Source organism: Crinia signifera, chromosome 9 (assembly GCF_055691185.1).
Source record: "Crinia signifera chromosome 9, ASM5569118v1, whole genome shotgun sequence".
Lineage (NCBI taxonomy): Eukaryota > Metazoa > Chordata > Amphibia > Anura > Myobatrachidae > Crinia > Crinia signifera.
This window is the reverse complement of record NC_139225.1, coordinates 154,993,149-155,012,331: the sequence shown is the minus strand read 5'-3', so window position 1 is coordinate 155,012,331 and position 19,183 is coordinate 154,993,149. Positions and strand designations below refer to the sequence as shown.

General features: G+C 49.9%; 1 protein-coding gene across 1 annotated transcript in view; it reads right to left on the bottom strand.

The window, feature by feature from the left end:
* The window catches only part of DIAPH2 (diaphanous related formin 2), a 490,290-nt gene that overhangs the window by 102,370 nt on the left and 368,737 nt on the right, over positions 1-19,183 (bottom strand). Inside the window, exons 19-20 of the mRNA XM_083160814.1 lie at positions 12,171-12,272; positions 10,337-10,431 (exon numbers count right to left, since the gene is read on the bottom strand). Of these exons, the coding sequence (XP_083016940.1) occupies positions 10,337-10,431; positions 12,171-12,272 (197 nt within the window). The remainder of the gene's footprint in view (positions 1-10,336; positions 10,432-12,170; positions 12,273-19,183) is intronic.

Genomic DNA, 19,183 nt, shown 5'->3' with positions numbered 1-19,183 from the left:
GCACTTCAGGTGATTAGCATGGAATGGAGGGGCTAGCCATGAGGGCTATAATGCCCGAGACATTGTGGTGCCATCAGGGAGGATGGCACGAGGGGGAGCAGTTTAGGCTGTCTGCCCCTCATGCAGGTAAGACACCTGGTACGGCTATGGTGGCCGTTGTCTGGAGTTGGTACTCCTTGGGGCGTTGTTGCCTCAGTACGCAGGATGATGGCAGGGGTGCCTTTCTTTTGTATCGGCATGGTAGGGCGGACCCGTCCCGGTCCTTTCTGGTGCCCAGTGCATTGCGTGGACGGCTGCGCGCCTCGCCGGCACTCCCAGACTGCGGGCGACCAATTGATTTGACATTGCTCCCAGCCTTGCTGGGTGCCCTGAGGGACTTTTTGCTGGCCTGACTATGAGGTCCTGCTGTTCCGAATGGCGTATGCAACGGCGTATCATGGTGCCTTCAGGTTTGGTGAGCTGGTGGCGCCGTCAAAGCGAATGCCCTCACCACTGACCGTGGATGACCTGGTGGTCCATGTGGATTCGGTGCTATGTCACCTGCGACGAGCTAAGACGGACCAGGCTGGGAGGGGGCGGTGGCTGTCCTTGCTCCCGTGCACGGTGGAAAGGGCGTGCCCTGTGACGTTGGTCTCGGCCTTCGCCCAGGTGCGCCCGGACCTTCCAGGCGCATGGCGGATGCACGAGGATGGGTCACCGCTCACCAAATACCAGTTTTTGTCACGTCTTGGGACGGGCGCTGGAGGCCACGGGTCTCGATCCTAAGGAATTCGGGTCTCATTCCTGTAGGATTGGGGCTGCTACCTCGGCGGCTGCGGAGGGCCGCTCCGACGCAGAGATTCAATCTCTGGGTCGATGGCGCTCGGCAGCATTTCGGAGGTACATTCGGCCAGCTTTATCTGTCACTTTTCACCATGGTCGACTGGACGCATAAGCGCTCGTCAACTTACAGTGGGGGCCTTGAGGTGTGTTTTCACATCCGTCTGGGGGCACAATTCGGCTATAATTACAATCTGGCATGGCGTACCTGTTAGTTTACTCCAGACGGTGTGTTTTGTGCCTCAAGAGCTGGTCGGCCACGGTTTTTCTCATTCATCTCTCTAACAAGCGTGGGAATGCATGGTATGCAAGCTTGTCGACAGCCTTCTAACCTCTGTTAAATATTTCAGGTCGACAGGACGTTAAGTCCATTTGGATGATTGGACATTCCTTTGTCTATTGGGCTTCCTGGGCAAACATAGTATCTGATGTACGCGTGTTTGGTCAAGCTGGGGAGGTTAGGTGGCTGGGTGAGAGAGAGGTATGCTATGAAAAGGGCTGCAGGCTGGGCTGAGTCGAGCCCTGAGAAATTTTGGGGTCCCGAGAGTCATCATAGTCCACCTGGGTGGCAATGACTTAGGGCGGGTGGCCGCTCTTGAGCTACGCTCAGTGATTGTGCGGGACCTCTATTTTATTTCTTTGTATTTGCCTGCATGAAAGTTGGTGTGGTCCTCCATTATATCGAGGATAGTGTGAAGGAATGTGATGTCCTGCCCCCGCCTGGAGCGTTCACGGAAGACGGTTAACGCTGCAGTTGAGAAGTATCTGCTGACCAATGGCGGGGGTGTTATTCGCCATGACGCCATCAGCTTTCAGCGGAGTGCGCTGTATAGGAGCGATGGTGTTCATCTGAGCCCGGAAGGCGTGGCTCTGTTTTTGGGCGATGTCTTTAGTTGGTTAGATGCACAGTGCTGAGCGTTTTTCCTACTTGGTGGCGGTGCTGCGGCTTAGGGCCTAGCTTTGGCGGTAAAGAACGGTCATCCTTGTAAGATCTTGATGTGTGTGTGTAGATAGTGGGGTGTCGCTCTCTCCTGACATCGATGGTCATCGGCCATGCTCCCGCCCGGGGTGGTGGTCACCACTAGCAACGAGTGGATGACCGGGGAGAGCGATCACCAGCGATGGTGTGTATGGTAACATCTTTACCCCACTTTCCTATAATGACCGTTCTTTGGTGCCGCCACCATTATATATATAGTTAGTTTAATTGTCAAAATAAATTGACATTCATTTTGAAACGCCAGCACTTGTGTCTGTGTCTTTTTTATTAGATAAGTATAGTGTTAAGGTGTAGGTTTAATGTTTATGGTGAGATGGAAAGGTACGGACCTGAGGGATACCTGATGGGGAGTTTAAGAACCACGAATGCTGAATAAGCACTGAGTGAGCATAAACCCCTGATGGTTCCCCAGGTTACGCTGGAAGGTCAGCTGATATGCTGATAGGATGGGCACAAGGCCTATCAGAGTGGTGGGAGGAGTATAGACAGGGAAGAAAAGGATCATACTCACAGGAAGTCTTCCTCTGTCTGAAAAAGCCCCGCCCACCCTTCCCTATTTCTTTTCCTCTCCGGCGGCGGTAAAGAACGGTCATCCTTGTAAGATCTTGATGTGTGTGTGTAGATAGTGGGGTGTCGCTCTCTCCTGACATCGATGGTCATCGGCCATGCTCCCGCCCGGGGTGGTGGTCACCACTAGCAACGAGTGGATGACCGGGGAGAGCGATCACCAGCGATGGTGTGTATGGTAACATCTTTACCCCACTTTCCTATAATGACCGTTCTTTGGTGCCGCCACCATTATATATATAGTTAGTTTAATTGTCAAAATAAATTGACATTCATTTTGAAACGCCAGCACTTGTGTCTGTGTCTTTTTTATTAGATAAGTATAGTGTTAAGGTGTAGGTTTAATGTTTATGGTGAGATGGAAAGGTACGGACCTGAGGGATACCTGATGGGGAGTTTATGACAAATCCCCATTTGTGGCATAATCCAAATCCTGCAGACATTAGACACTGATGGTGCATTAAACACATACAGCCTGGTATTAAACACATGCTCTCGCGCCCATTACCATACTTAAATCCACCCCAGTAATGGAAACGCACGTAAGTTACAGAAAACAACCAATTATGTGACCTGGAACAGACAGAGAGTAAGACGATACAGAAGCTATTTATGCCCAGATACACAAAGAGCTTCCTGCAACCTACAAGCTGAACAGACCTGAAAGTAATTGAATTTTTTTTTGTTGTAAGATGAAACAAGTTATCAGTAAAATACAGTCTGCCCCTGTCAGTTTGACAATTTAATTACCTTCATCTATCTGTATCCTTTTCATTCTGAATGGGAAGATATATAAAGCCTGGTAACAGACAGTAAGACCATCTCACATAGTGTAACAGGTGCGCCTGGCAGGAGAACGGGAAGGCCGCGCACCGTCGCAGGCAGCAGCGGAGAGACCGCACGGCTTTCCGGCTATTTATTTATTTTATTGTTTTTCTGTAATCATAGAAACGTTGGAACCGGACATAGACAGGTATGTACTAAGCCTGGTCCTCCCAGAGGGGGAGATGTACTAAGCCTTGAGAAATTAGGTATAGTAATGGACAGTAACCAACCAATCAGCTCCTGTCATTTTTCAAACCCAGCCAGTGACATGACAGATATGAGCTGATTGGTTGGTGGTAATAATCCCTTTCCATTTTATCACTTTTCAAGTTTAGTACATCTGGCTCAGAGACGCTGCCGTCATCAAATGTACAATCCAATACTTATACTACAATCCAATCCTAATACAGTGTGTACCACAGAGGCAGAACTCTGGGAGGCAATGGAGTCATCTGCCGCCGGGCTGTTGCTCTCAAGGGGGCACCTCTCCACCACTGCCAGTTTAAATCCATTAATTGAAAGCTTCTGTGGCTGAGTTCTGAAATATATACGTGTTCTCCCTCTTTTTCTGTATATACATACAGTATCTCTTATATATTTAGCCAGATCTGTCACTCAACCCCTGTGGAGAACGTTCCTGTGTAGGACAGTTTCACTTTCATGTGTCTGACGTTCCACCCCCTTGACATCACCTCCCCCCGCCCAGCCAGGGCTACAGTACACGCCCACCATCCACCATTACTCCACAACAGAGGCGTAACTAGTACTTTTTGGGCCCCATAGCAAAATATTGAAAGGGGCCCCCTCCCCTAAGAGGGACAGAAGAGTGATGGAAATAAGTGACAAATGGCTCTATGTAATTCATCGCAGTTAATAACAATGGGAACGAGCTCCTGGGGCTATTCAAATCAGTGCATTGTTAAGGCGGAGAATTCCGGTACTCGCTGGTGTTTTTAGTCGCAAGTTCTGGTATTGTCAGACTAAAGTGCTGTGCTGCGATGCTGTTTGTGCCGCACTAGGGCACCAGCATTACCCTCCTGGGGTGCAAGCAAAAATCTACTAGTTGGACTTTGCAATGTTCTTATTTCAATTGCCCCTGGGAGCTCATTCATGGTGCTACTCACAATGTGAAAAAATGGAATCGACCCCAAAGAGTGTCAGAGAGAGAGGAGCAAGTAATAGAGAGAAAGGGTTGGTCAAGAAAAGAGGTGGGGTGGGGGGGGCTTCATGGAAAAAAAAGGAATGATAGAAAGAGGGTGTAAGAGAGAAAGGGGAGGAGCAAGAGATAGAGAGATGCGAGAGAACATCGGAAGGAGGGAAGAGAGGAGGAAGAGAGCCTGTCAAAGAGAAAGAAAGGGGGAAAGACGGAGTGAAAGAGGGAGTCGGAGAGACATAGTGAGAGTGTGTTGGGGAGAGACAGGTAGTGATAGATGGTGGCAGATAGTGTGAGTGGTGCCATGGAGAGAAATAGGGCGAAACAGGGAGTTAGACAGTGTTACACAGACAAAGGGTGCCAAGGAAAGGAGGAAAGATGGAGTGAGAGAGGATATTGGGGAGAGGAAATTGGAGAGACACGGATTGAGAGAGTGTGCCAGGGAGAGAAAGGGGAAGAGACAAGGAGTGTGAGATAGACAGCGCCAGCTAGAAACTTTCAGAGAGAGAGAGTGGGGGAGAGGGAGGAAAGAGAGAGGGAGAAGTGTGGGGAAAGAGGTGGGGAGGAGAGAGATAGAAAAGAGATATAAAGAGAAAGGTGGGACAGAGGTGTAGTAAGAGAGAGGGGTGAGAGAGAGAGTGAGCAGGGGGATGAGAGAGAAAGAGAGAAGGGGTGAAGGAGGAGAGGGGTGGGTAAAGAAGAGGGGGAGTAGAGGACGAGAATGGGGGAGTAGTGAAAGAGAGGGGGGATGGAATTAGAGGATGAGAGGGGGGAGTAGATGACAAGAGGGGTGATGGAGTAGAGTAAGGGGGGGGGGATTGAAAGCTTATGACAGCCATAACTTTGTCTCTCCTACTCCCCCCCACCTCCCTCAAGTACAGGGGAGGGGGGGGGGGCTGTGTATCTGTGAGTACCTCTCATTCCAAGCAGGGAATCCTTCGCTGGTGCTTAAGAGTGCAGGGCTCTCTTTCACTGGCACGTTGTTTCCTGCGTACCGCGCAGGGTCTTCCTCTCCCCGTTGCGGACTTTCCTGCTCCCGCTCACCAAGGCTGTCACCTGCTTCTCCAGGGCAGTGTGACAGTCACAGTGTCTGTCTCCTGATGCGCCGGGTATTCCTCTCCCGGGCGCAGTTTCTCCTGCTTAAGCTCAGCGCGCCGGAACTTTCTCTGCCCAGCGTGGCCTTTCCTGCTCCCATTCACCATGCATCCTCCCCAGCCCAGTGCAGTCTCCGTCTCCTGCTGCTGCAGTGCTCAAGCGCTGGTGTTCGCTGAGTCCCGCTCACAGCGCCTTCATCTCCACAGAGCAGTCACCTGGTCCTGCTCACTGCGCCAGGTCTTCCTCTTCCCGGCGCGATATCTCCTCCATTGCTCACCAGGGCTGCAGGCATGTTAAATGCACACCTGGGGGAACAAATAATTAAAAGGGTGCAGGGGATTGCCTTGGGGCCCCCCAAGCCGCCGGGCCCCATAGCAATTGCATCCCCTGCACCCTCCGTAGTTACGCCACTGCTCCACAGCCACCATCCACCATTACTCCTGCACATCCCTACCCTCTGCCAGGACCCCCGCGACCCCCCCTCCCGCCATTCGCAGGACCCCCTGTGACCCCCCCTCCCGCGAATCGCGGGACCCCCGCGAATCGCGGGACCCCCGCGACCCCCCTCCCGCGATTCGCGGGACCCCCGCGACCCCCCCTCCCGCGATTCGCGGGACCCCCGTGACCCCCCCCTCCCGCCATTCGCGGGACCCCCGTGACCCCCCCTCCCGCCATTCGCAGGACCCCGCACCCCCCCTCCCGCCATTCGCGGGATCCCCGCTTTCCACCCTCCCGCGAGTCGCGGGACCCCCGCGACCCCCCCTCCCGTGATTCGCGGGACCCCCGCGAACCCCCCCTCCCGCGATTCGCGGGACCCCCGCGACCCCCCTCCCGCGATTCGCGGGACCCCCGCGACCACCACGGTATCCGGACTATTGTTAGACAGCACTTACATCGACAGCCATTACATCGACACCATTAGTTCGACACCTCAATAGGTCGACATACCATTAGGTCGACATGTTATTATGTCGACAGCTCATTAGGTCGACAGCTCATTAGGTCGACATGTTTGTAGGTCGACACTGCCATTAGGTGTCTATGTCGACAGTCAAAAGGTCGACATGGGTTTTTTCACTGTTTATTGAGCCGACATGTGCCGACAGGCGGCATTTCATGCCCTACTATCCACTAGGGCGTGGTGGGAGAATAAAATAGTGTGCCGAGCGCAGCGAGGCATCGTGCCCGAAGCATAGCGAGCGGCTGCGGTACACTTCAAACTGTGTCCATGTCGACATTTCGGCCAAAAAACAGTGAAAAAACCCATGTCGACCTTTTGACTGTCGACATAGACTCTGTCGACCTAATGGCAGTGTCGACCTAAAAACATGTCGACCTAATGAGCTGTCGACCTAATGAGCTGTCGACCTAATGGTGTTGATGTAATGGCTGTCGATGTAAGTGCTGTCTAATATCCGTCCCAGACCCGACCACCCCCTCCCGCGATTCGCTGGACCTCCGCAACCACCCCCTCCCGCGAAACGCGGGACCCCCGCGACCCTCCCGCAAATCGCGGGACCCCAGCGACCCCTCCCTCCCGCGATTCGCAGGACCCCTGCATCCTCCCCTCCCGCGATTCGCGGGACCCCTGCGACCCCCCCTCCCGGCATTAAAAGGGCCCCCCGCGACCCCCCCTCCCGCGATTCACGGCAACCCCCCCCCCTACTGTGATTTGCGACCCCCCTCCCGCAATTCCCACCGCCCCCTCCCACGATTCACGGAACCCCCCGTAGCGCCCCCCTTCCGCGATTTGCGGGCCCCCTCGGCACTTCTCGCGATTTGCGACCGCCCCCTAATTCACACATTCGGGGACCCCACCTCCCGCGATTCATGCCCCCCTCACGCAATTCACGGCACCCCCCACACCCCCCTTCCTGCGATTCGCAACCCCCCACGACCCCCCCTCCCGCGATTCACGAAACCTCCCGTAGCGCACCCCTCCCGCGATTTGCGGGCCCCCTCGGCACCTCTCGCGATTTGGACCCCCGCACCACCCCCCTGCGCCCACCCTCCCTTGATTCACGCCCCCCTTATGCAATTCACGGCAACCCCCCACACCCCCCCTCCTGCGATTCGCAGCCCCCCCACGACCCCCGCCTCCTGCGATTCATGACCCCTCCCGTGATTCACGGACCCCCGCACCACCCCCCCTTGACTCACGGCACCCCACGCGCCCCTCCCGCAATTCACGGACCTCCGCAACCCCCCCTCCCGCAATTCACTAACCCCGACAACCCCCCTCCCGCAATTTGCGGACCCCCCTTCCCACGATTCAAGCCCCCCCGTGCCCCCGCCCACGATTTGCGGACCCCCGCCCCCTCCCGCTAACCGCGGATCCCCACACACCACCCCCCCTCCCGCAATTTGCAGACCCCCCAGACCCCCTTCCGGCAATTCCACCCCCCAGCGGACCACCGCGGCCCCCGCTCCCGCATTTCACGTACCCCCGTGACAATGGGGGATCCTGTACCACCACAAGCAGGTACCGCCCCTAGGTGGGAAATCCGGCCCTGGCTGCCGCACTGCAGGTTTCCCCACTGCCCTCTGCACCAGCGCCACAACTTTTATCAATGTCTTGCCCACATACCACTATTATACAGCCTCCTTCTCTCATGCACGCTCACTCCCTCCCAGTGGGAGGAGACGCTCACCCACTGCCGGGAGCTGCATACTGTCCCCCACCCTCCTCCAGTTCTAGGGATGCCCATCGACCATCAATGATTTTCAAATAATCGATGGTTTATGGCCGATGTTGAATACTTTTGCCATCAATGTGGGAGGACACTGCCCTGCCTCCTGTTCTTCTGCCCCGTAACTTCCGCCAGTGGAGACCCGCTCACCCTGTGTTGCCCACATTCCCCTATCATGCTTTACCGCCCAGCATCCTGCTCTCATGCACCCTAACTCCCACCCAGTCGGAGGAGACACTGACTCCTGTATTTTTGTGCTGCCATGCTGGACCCTCACCCACTGGCAGAAGCTGCACAGTGTCCACCACCCTCTTTAGTCCCCCGTATGCCCACACACCCCTATCACTACCCAGCTTCCTGCTCTCCTGAACCGTAACTTCCACCACTGGGTAATCGCTGACGCTGTGTTGCCCACATACCCCTATCATGCCTCATATCCCAGCCTCCTGCTCTCATGCACCCTAACTCCCACCCAGTAGGAGGAGACACTGACTCAGGGCCACCGTCCGGTACTCCTGTGCTGCCACGCTGGACCCTCACCCACTGCCAGAAGCTGCAATACAGGGCATCTTTCATACAATTCTAACCATATTTCTCACAATACAAATGTTCACAAATTAAGGGGCGTAGCCCCTTACGCCGGTGTGAAGAGCGCCCGTAGGGCGCGATGAATCACCTAGTATAATATATATTTCATAACAGACTAAATATATTTTGAATAAGGTTGTGTGTGTGTGTGTGTGGGGGGGGGGGGGGGGCAATATTCATCTAGCCTCCGGGCAACTGGGACGAACTTACGCCACACCATTGCACCTGTGGTGTGTACCCCATTCAAATCTTACCAAAATATATTATGGGTACTTATGTAATATCTGGGCTCCCTTTTTTCTTATGAGACCGCGTCCGCTCGCCACGCTTTGGGCACGGTGGCTCGCTGCGCTCACCACACTATATAAAATCAACTCCATGCGTAGTTGGATAGTAGGGGTATGAAAAAATGGGGTGCATTTAACATGGGAGCCCAGATAATACATAAGTACCTATTATGAGAGAGCGATAACCCAGAACACACTCAAGATCGCAACACGTATTTATTCTTATTCTAGTATCCACTCCAATCCAGTACAGTCTAATCCTAGTAGCCACTCCAATCCAGTACAGTCTAATCCTAGTATCCCCTCCAATCCAGTACAGTCTAATCCTAGTATCCACTCCAATCCAGTACAGTATAATCCTAGTATCCACTCCAATCCAGTACAGTCTAATCCTAGTACCCACTCCAATCCAGTACAGTCTAATCCTAGTACCCACTCCAATCCAGTACAGTCTAATCCTAGTACCCACTCCAATCCAGTACAGTCTAATCCTAATATCCACTCCAATCCAGTACAGTCTCATCCTAGTATCACTCCAATCCAGTACAGTCTAATCCAACTACCCATTCCAATCCAGTACAGTCTCATCCTAGTATCCACTCCAATCCAGTACAGTCTCATCCTAGTATGCCCTCCAATCCAGTACAGTCTCATCCTAGTATCCACTCAAATCCAGTACAGTCTCATCCTAGTATCCACTCCAATCCAATCTAGTTCAATGTTGTCCTAGTACGTTCAGCAAACCAAGTCGTATAAGAACAAGATAAGCAGGGCCGGTGCAAGGCACCAGAGCGCCCCAGGCAAGTCGGGGTGGGGGCGCCCCGGTGTCTGCCGCCCGGGTACCTGTACTGCGGCGCTGTAAAGCTGGCGGCGGCAGCGGGGGGTCCCTGCAGTCAATAAGAAATAACGAGCGCTATCCGCCGGGCTATGCGGAAGCTTTCGCATAGCCCGGCGGATAGCGCTCGTTATTTCTTATTGACTTATTGACCCCCCGCTGCCGCCAGCTTTTACGCACATATACGCCGCAGGATAGGTACCCGGGCGGCAAGGGGGAAGGGGGGCGAAATACCGCCCTCCAGTGGCCGGTGCCCTAGGCAAATGCCTAGATTTGCCTAGTGGTGGCGCCGGCCCTGAAGATGAGATGGATAGAAGGTGAATGGAAGGGCAGCGGACATATAATGGAACAGTACCACTCCTACAAGGACCAATGCTAATAGGGTCTTACATACTGTATTTACATCCAGAACAGCCCTGAGTTTCCATACATCCTATTGTAAAATGCATTTATGATTACTCTGAGCAGGGCACATACCTGAATTAAGGATTCCGACAGTCTCTCTTCATCTACTTCTAAAATAATGTTCTTTATTTCTTTATAAGACATTCGATAAGATCCCAGGAAGATCGCTGAAAGTAGAAAAAAAAAATCATTGATGATAAAGAGTCAGAGCCGAGGTTTGAGAAAGCCGCTGGCGATGTGCGTCAGGTAGCCCTTTGCTGCAGCGCACATTTCATTTACTGTTATAACATCTTTATAATAATTCTCTAAGGTCTGTCCTGACACCATAGTGGTTGAACAGTGGGAGCCGGGGAACACATCACCCTCCCAACAGCTCCAATTGCTTTGGGGACAGACCGAGCCTAGCAGCCACAGTTGAGAAGGCCAAAATGCCGGGCATGGGGGGTGGGATAGATAAGAGATAGAGGACAGAGGGTGGAGCAGGTGGGGGGCAGGCTGAACAGCAGAAAGGGGTGGGGCATTGGGCAGAGCCTTAGTCAAGGATACAAAAGCAGCGGAGTGGAGTTAGGGGGCAGACTAAAAAAAAGTTTGACAGCCAATAGCAGTGGTGGCTCCAGAGGCTCCAGAGGTAGTGGCTGCAGCACAGTTCAAAATTCAAATAAGTGAGCCACACCCACTGCCACCAACTGCCATTCCAAACTGACTCAATGGCAGTTATTGTGACTCCCCAATTTGAAAATTGAACTGTGATGCAGTCCCGCCCCTGGAGCCGCCACTGGCCAATAGGTCGGCACCAAATGATCAACATAGAGAAAATCAACGCAAGCAAAAGCTTAACATGGAAATGGCCGACACACAAAAAGGTCGAAATTAGTTTTATTGGTTTCGATCTGTAGATTTTATCACAGGCACATTACCGCCCCAATCGGTGCCAACGTGGATGGTGAAGTATGAACGCCACTGTTCTCTGCCTATGAAGCCAGATGCAGTCTGTGGGACTGCTCTGGCTTCAATGTGACTGGCAGTGTAGGTGTTCCCTCCCTCCGGGATGCCTCTCTGTGCGCAAATGCGGGGCAGTCCCAAAAGCGGGTTCTGCGCATGTGCGCAGCACCGCGGATGATACTGTGCATGCGCCGGACTCGGGAACCTGATTAAGCCTCCGGGGGCTGCTGCAAAGGCAGCCCATGGAGGTATGGGCCAGCACATGCACAGTATGTATGAAGTTGCTGCGCATGCCCAGGCCCTGTGCTGGGGGACCAGCGGCTGGGACCTGCAGCAGCAGGGAGCACAGCGGCAGCGGAGGGGGGGTGGGGGTGCGCATCGTGGCAGCCCCCCTCCTCCGCAAGGGTAAGCGCCGCCACACGTCCTCATCAACATGTAACAGCTGCACAGTCTCTGAGAAAACCGGAACCAGACCCCAGAATTCTGGACATGACATGGGGGTTTCCCATTTTAGGGCTGCCTGTGACAACTATGGGGAAGATGGGGAAGGTCCGGACCGGAAGTATGGTCCGGAGCGTTCCAGATTTGATACATCCCCGGACCATCGAGAATAGATTTAATTTCTCCCTCTCCCTTGTGACTGGTGTCACCCCTCCCCCCCCCACACACACTCACCACCACTAGCTGGGACACCCCGTGACAGGCACCACCCCGAAATGGGACAGTACAAGCTCTGGGGTGACAGAGACTGTCCAATTCGGCGTTCCAGGATCTGGTCTGGTTCCGGTTATGGTTGCGGGGTTATAGATAGATACTCCCTGTTCTATTCCTTTTGGGTCTTTCATGCTGGTAGCCCCCCTATAGGGTTCCCATATGTAAGAAAACCTTCCGTATACCTAGACCTACTGTACGGTAAGTACTATACGAGCTTACATTGCATTGTCAGGACACCTGAGATACTCACATAAATTCTGCGCTGTTTTACTGTCCAGGACTCGCAGCTCTTTCACCTTCTTCTTTGTTAGAACCGGCTTGTTCTCTTCTGCTTCTTCCATCGCTTTCTTAACTAGAAAATAAAAAGTCTGAGCGTCAGGAGCAGGTCGCAAACACTCAGAAACGCATCTTCTTCCTACCAGAGACTAGGAGGTATCGATTTCGGTCGATGCCGATTGTTTTAAAAAATTGAAGTTAATCGATGTTGGACTTGGAGGCCTAGAACGCACATTCACGAACATGTAAAAATCAATATAAAAAGTGTCCATAAATGTGTTTTTTTAGCCCTAGAAGCCCAACAACGATTACGATTTTAAGATTTTTTTTTAGGAGAATTTAAATTGACCAACTTTGACCTTTAGTAAATTTACCCCATCGTGGGAGATTGTTTTACTCTTTTTAGGAGGTTACGCACTACAGTATTTGGGGGTCCACCTGTTCTTGTGTTGACCTTTTCCAAGTGAACCTTTTGCTTGTGTCGATCTTTTGTCTATGTTGATCGACTGCATGTTGACGTTGTGTGGACCTAAACTTTGATCCACACCGCCAGCTTATTACATACTTAGATTACACTAGATGCAGTAGCCGGTTCCGTTCGGGTGAAAGTCGGCGAGAGCGGCAGTCAGTTGCCTAGGGTTTTCGTATTTTGGTAATATATAGGGTGGGGGTGGAGAGTGTTAGGGAAGAGTGTTATATGTGAAATGGTATGGGGCTGTCCCCATTCTTCGTCTCAGCGTGCATCCTTATATGCACAGCACTATCATGACCATATGAAGAGTTTCTCCCAGGCATTCTGAAATCACCACAATTTTTTTTTAAATGACACACCACTCTGGTTGTGGGCATTCACAGCCATTCACTGGTATTGGTGGAAGTTTCTTCCAATCAGATGTAGTGAAAGAGGTGACAAATACCCAGTCAGGTTTCCCAACACCCCCAAATAGGCTACAATACCCTGGCGACTTCTTCTCCCATTGTTGCAATGCAAGGTACATTTACTGGAACACAGGATAAGCGCTATAAAGTAATGTATGGGATTAGCAGGGCCGCCTACAGTCACATCCCACCTCCCGCTACTGAATTACCCAAGAAAAATTCACCGACACTATCTTGGTCTCTGCGTTGTCGTTACAATGATTGTTAATCTCAGAACACAGAGGACAGCCCGGTTTACGGGCGTAAATCAAGGCTAGGAGAATAGGCCCCGATGGTTTGCTGAGAGCAGTCCGGCCGGTATGGGGTTTTATTACATAAATTATTTAGGACTTTCACATAAACAAACCATAGAATACTGCAGTGGTTCCCACAGAGGCACACATAGGGTCCCCATAAATTTTTCAAGGCAACCTTAATCCAAAATAATTACAGTACAGTCTCAGTTTTAAAATACTTGGGTCAAAATAGTCCTTTTGTTTTTTGGGGCATCTATAGTAATTTTACACAGATCAAAAACCAGCGGACTATCACACGTGCGGCTTATTCCTTTTGTTTTCACTATAAACTAAAAAAAAAAAAAAATGGTTCCCACAAAAATATGTTAAAAAAAGCACTACAGGGTAAGAAAAATGGTGGTGTTGCTATAGAAACCAGTCAGATTTTGTCTAGACTACAATATATGATTGGTTGCTATAAGCAACACCACCCCCGGTTTCAAATCTTTAGTAAATATATCTAAAGAACAGCCCTCAAGGAACCCTAACAGTGCATGTTTTCCAGATCACCCCCACAGAATCACAACGGAATTAACTAGTGCCACTAGCAAATCTCTTATCATGTGTCAGTCACTGATTGGAAACAAGCCCCATTAGGGTTCCCCAAGGACTGGTGTTGGGAAGCAAGGGCACAACTTGGTGACTTGGTGGCACGGACAGCGCCCATGTGTCGCCATAATGCCAGCTCCTCCGCAGGGGCAGAGAGACAAGTGTTTCAGTGTGGCACTGTGGTACAGGGTTTGTGTCCTGTCACTGAGGAGGAGTCGGCATAAATATCATTTGCAAGGCCATCAATGGTGGTTATCCTTCGATGGTCACCATTGATGAAAATATTGATGGATAAACTCAATGGTGTGAAAAAATCTGCAGGAAAACCCTCGATTGTTTCTCCCACCGATGGTCACCCTTGCTTTAGGATTTAGTGGGCTGCGGGCCAATCGGGGACAGGGACTTGGCTTTGGGACACCTTGGAGGACAAAAAATAAAAATAGGTTTGTAGCATCGATGGCGAGAAACTCTCGATGGTAAAATTAGTTACCCTTGGTTACAGATCAGTGATGATCTCGAATCAATGATCACTGATTGCTTTCCCTACCTGCACATTTGCTTGTTTCACTGAAAGGCCTGAAGCACAACATCGAAACTGTTCGGAAGCTTCTCTTACTGTTTCTTAGCACCCTGACGCAGTGAAGTCTTTCCCATTGGGCTTAATGGGCATTTGCCCAGGGGCCCAAAGATTCTAGGGGCCCACCCCTATGGGGAAGACGGCGCTGCCCTGGGGAGCTTCTGCGGCGGGGTCTGGGCAGGGGCGGCTGGAAGCTTGTAGTGCTGTGCTATTTGCCGGGCAGGAGGTTGATTTTGAAAAGACTGGCCGGATGCTAATTGGCTGAATTCTCTCAGCCAATCAGTGTCCGGCCAGTCTTTTCAAAATCAGCAGCGCTTACCGCCCATCGAATAGCGCTACAAGCTTCAAGCCGCTGCTGCCCGGACCACGCTCACGCTGCAACATTGGTGTTTGTGTGTGTGTGTGTGTGGGGGGGGGGAGTATGTGGGGTGTATCCCATACTAATGTTCTTCCCAGGGGCCCCTGCAAATGTTAAGACCACCCTGCCCTGACGAGGAAAGCAGAAAGAAAACTTGTGGACAGCGGTATAATGAGGCAGCCGGCCCAGGGGCTTCAATATGTGTGGGCTTAAGATTTGTGGTGTATACTATGGGTATGTATGGTTATCTAATCAAGCAGTGAGGTTGACTAATGATAATAATAATAATAATAATAATAATAATAATAATAATAATAATAATAATAATAATAATAATAATATACATCCCTATTCATGGTGCACTGCAATACCGGACTGAGTAGAGACACTTCTACAGAGGACAAGTAGGCAGGTTGCCCATAACAACCAATCAGCACCTGCCTATCATTTTATAGCATGTACTTGATAAATAATACCTAGAAGGTATCCCACTGATAGACTGACAGTCAAAAAAGTAAACACCATATGGTTGAAAAGTTTTTTGGGATTATTGTTTATTTTGGTTTTTTTACATTATCATCCACGTGAACTGAGAATGGGAACCGTAATCTGGTGGCAGAGCGAGGAATCTTGCCGTAAGCACGGTGAGCCATGCTTGGGGACGAGGTACACTAATTGTATTATGTGTTACAATTTGATAGTTAAAATAAATAAATAAAAGCATTTGTTGACATCTTCACGTGTCGACCATTTTTTGTGCCGATCTTTTCATTGGATCGACGTTTTTAACCAAGACACTGTTGTTATTTTCATTGTTGACCTTTGTAATAAACCAAACCCCCCCCCCCCGGAGGTGGAGTTTATTACTGCAAGTAGCTAATCATTTACAAAGCTGCCGTGGAATGTCAGTGCAACCCGAGCAGGGTGTATTACCCTAAGGATTAGATAGCAAATGAACAGTTCTGGAGCTAAGCCGTGATTTACCAATGCATTACTATGCCTCACTTCGATACGATGTGCTTATATAGGTAAAATGAAAAAAGAAAACTTCAAAATAAAATTGGAAAGATTGTTTTTCTTCTGTTAATTCCAGGCGCCATTACCAACCTCAGGCGCAAGAAACAATAAAATAAAAAAGTTTAATAAAAGCAGAATAAGGCACCTCAGTGCGAGCGTAGTCCATGTAAACATCTCGCCATGTTAGATCCACACATATCTGTACTAGATATAATCTCATAATATGACGGAACGTTTACCCAAGGCTGCCCGTCTCGACTTTTAATAACCATTTCTAGCAATATAAAGATGATCAATTCCCTGGGTGGCAGACCACACCACAGCCGCGCACAGGAAAATACCCTGGGGATATAGAGTGGGAGTTTAAACAACGAGAGGAAGAGAATTCTAACAAAAAGAAATGTCCAAGACACAGAAATACAGGTTCCTATGGGAAATCGGAACATTTCAATTTTACGGTTGATATCTGATATGGTTTCAGTAGATTTTTAAACATGCAGATTTTTCCCAGTTGGTAATTACTGTATAAGACAATATATAGGAAGCACGGTTTGTACATAAGGGGCCTTATCTGTCCTACTGTTAGGATACAGTAAAAAAAATTAACCCCACTAAAGAAGGAAGCCAAGTCTGTTGCATTTACTGTGATGTCACAGGCACCTAGTGACCAGATAAGCAGCACTGTCAGTGATGTCACTGGCTCATAGTGACTGGATAGGCCGTAGTCTCAGTGATGTCACTAGATCGTAGTGACTGGATAGGCCGCACCCTAAGTGAGGTCACTGATTTCTAGTGACTGGATAGAATGCAGCTTCAGTGTTGTCACTGGCTCCTAGTAACTGGATATACTGCACTTTCAGTGACGTCACTGACTCGTAGTGACTGGATTGGCTGCACTTTCAAAGATGTCACTGGCTTCTAGTGACTGGATAGGCCGCAGTCTCAGTGATGTCACTGGCTTCTAGTGACTGGATATGTTTCACGCCCAGTGATGTCACTAGTACAGAATGAACGTATAGGCTGAATTTCCATTTATAGTATCGCTATAATCAGTCATTCATATTCTACAATGATATGACAAGGCACCGAATTATTAAGCAACAGTTTACAAGCACAACACCTGTATATTTTCCTCCATGAGTACCGTACAATAACATGCAAATAGAAGGGGATATTTTGAGCATTATTACACACTAAGTAGTACATGATAAATCCCTGTTCATCTCAAATGACTCGGCGAATAGTTAGACACTAATCTCCCCGCAGGATGTTTGCTGGTCCATCGGAGGATCAGGGAAAATGGAATTATATTTTGCTGGTGTTTTATCTTCTTCCAGGCAGTCGATGTGAGAGCTGGAAGACAAAGGTCTGTATTACTGCTCTTTACCTGAAGCTGTGATCACAACATCTCCAGTTCTGTGGGATATTTTTTTTGTGGATGAAATCGTAAAATGGCAATTAGAGGCAGAAAAAGAGAACAATTATGTGAATGTTTTTGTCTTCCACTGCCGCTTCCCGCAGTAACCCACCACCCCGAGAGCTTTACAGATTTAACACATGGCGTGCCGAGAAATTATTTGTTCTTCACTTACATTTGAAATCCTAAATTTGCAGAATGTTGAAAACCTATAAAAATATTTGGTACTTATATGTTAGTTGGGCGCCCACTAAGCTATTTGCTTAGTTTTACGCGTCCACTCCCACACTTTGGGTATCGCTGTGCTCGCCACACTATATAAAGTCAACTCCATGCCAACATGGATACTGGAGGTATGAGCGTACTAACTATAGTGGGCGCCCAACTAACATATAATTACCAATAAAAAAAAAAAAAGTTAAAATCCTTTGGTATTAAATAGAGTAGAAGTGGTCTACTTGCCCCCTGTTGTGAACTACTAGTTCCAGCTTGTCCTGCCACAGTTTTGCTATTGCAGGGCATGCTGGGACATACAATTTCTCAACTGCTGAAGCGGCCCATTTTACACCTCTGCCACCTTCTGCCTTCACAACCCATACGATAATCTATGGTTAATACATTTTCAACCGATGCTGAATTGCAATGGGTAACGATAGAAAAACCTGTAACTATAACAGTCAATTATTCATTCCTTGGCATACATCAAGGTGTAGAATTGGGCTGGCTGGGTGCCGGTAAAATGGAGGGGGAGTGGTCACCAGGCAGGGGTGGGGCCCTTTGGGGGGGGGAGCCTGGTCACACCCCCGTGAAGAAAAAATAAACGAGGGGGAGAGAGGGGACAGGCTGAGCAGTGTGTGGCGGCAGTCTGTCATCTTTCTCCCCACTGCCCGGCTCCCTGCAACATTGGAGGGGGGACCGGGAACCGGGCCTCTCCAGCAGACCCGGGCCAGGAAAAAAGTACCCTGCCACCCACCCCTCTCGATGCCACTGCATACATCCCAACCAGTGGCATTTTTTACCTATGGGCTGCAGAACTATATTTAAAGTAGTAAGGAGCCATTATCATGTGGCTCCTTGCTAGTTAATTATAGACCTAGATTGGGGTAACATGGGTGTGAGGAGCGGTGCCCCTGGATTGCTGTGGCTGGATGGCTCTGAGGTAGCCTCCTATTACATTCTACAAGGCCTACTAATCTCTTCACCAACACTTTCATTATTTTATTTACGTTCGTTATTTTTGTGTCACTTTTTGTATATAGCTCTGGCTTCCGATCACTTATACTTAACACTTTATAATTTATTTCACTGGTGTGTTGTTCTGGGATTTCTGCTTTTTGGGGGTGCAGTACCTAGATATAGCAATAGAGACCCCCGATATACAGAGAAGCCTTGGCGATGGCTTGGGGCGCTTGCTCTTACATTTGCGCAAATATATGTAACCGATATCTCTGAATTCTATTATCATGTAGTGTTCAAGATTAGTTACTAATACCATTCAGTGAGCTGGGGGAACCATGGATTTTTACTTATTTATTAACAGTTTCTTATATAGCGCACACATATTCCGCAGCGCTGTACAGAGATTATTTGAACATTCACATCAGTCCCTGCCCCAGTAGAGCTTACACACTTATATTCCCTACCACATGTATTAATTTGTTGGGAGCCAATTAACCTACCAGTATATTTTCAGATTGTGGGAGGAAACTGGATTACCCAGAGGAAACCCACGCAAGTACCGGGAGCATCGGCGTAGCTACGTTTTGGGCGCCCCCCCACGCCCATTCAAACCCCCCCAATCCCCCGCAGCCTTACCTTTCGCGCTGGTCCCGGCGGCTCCGTTCTTCTGCTGAGG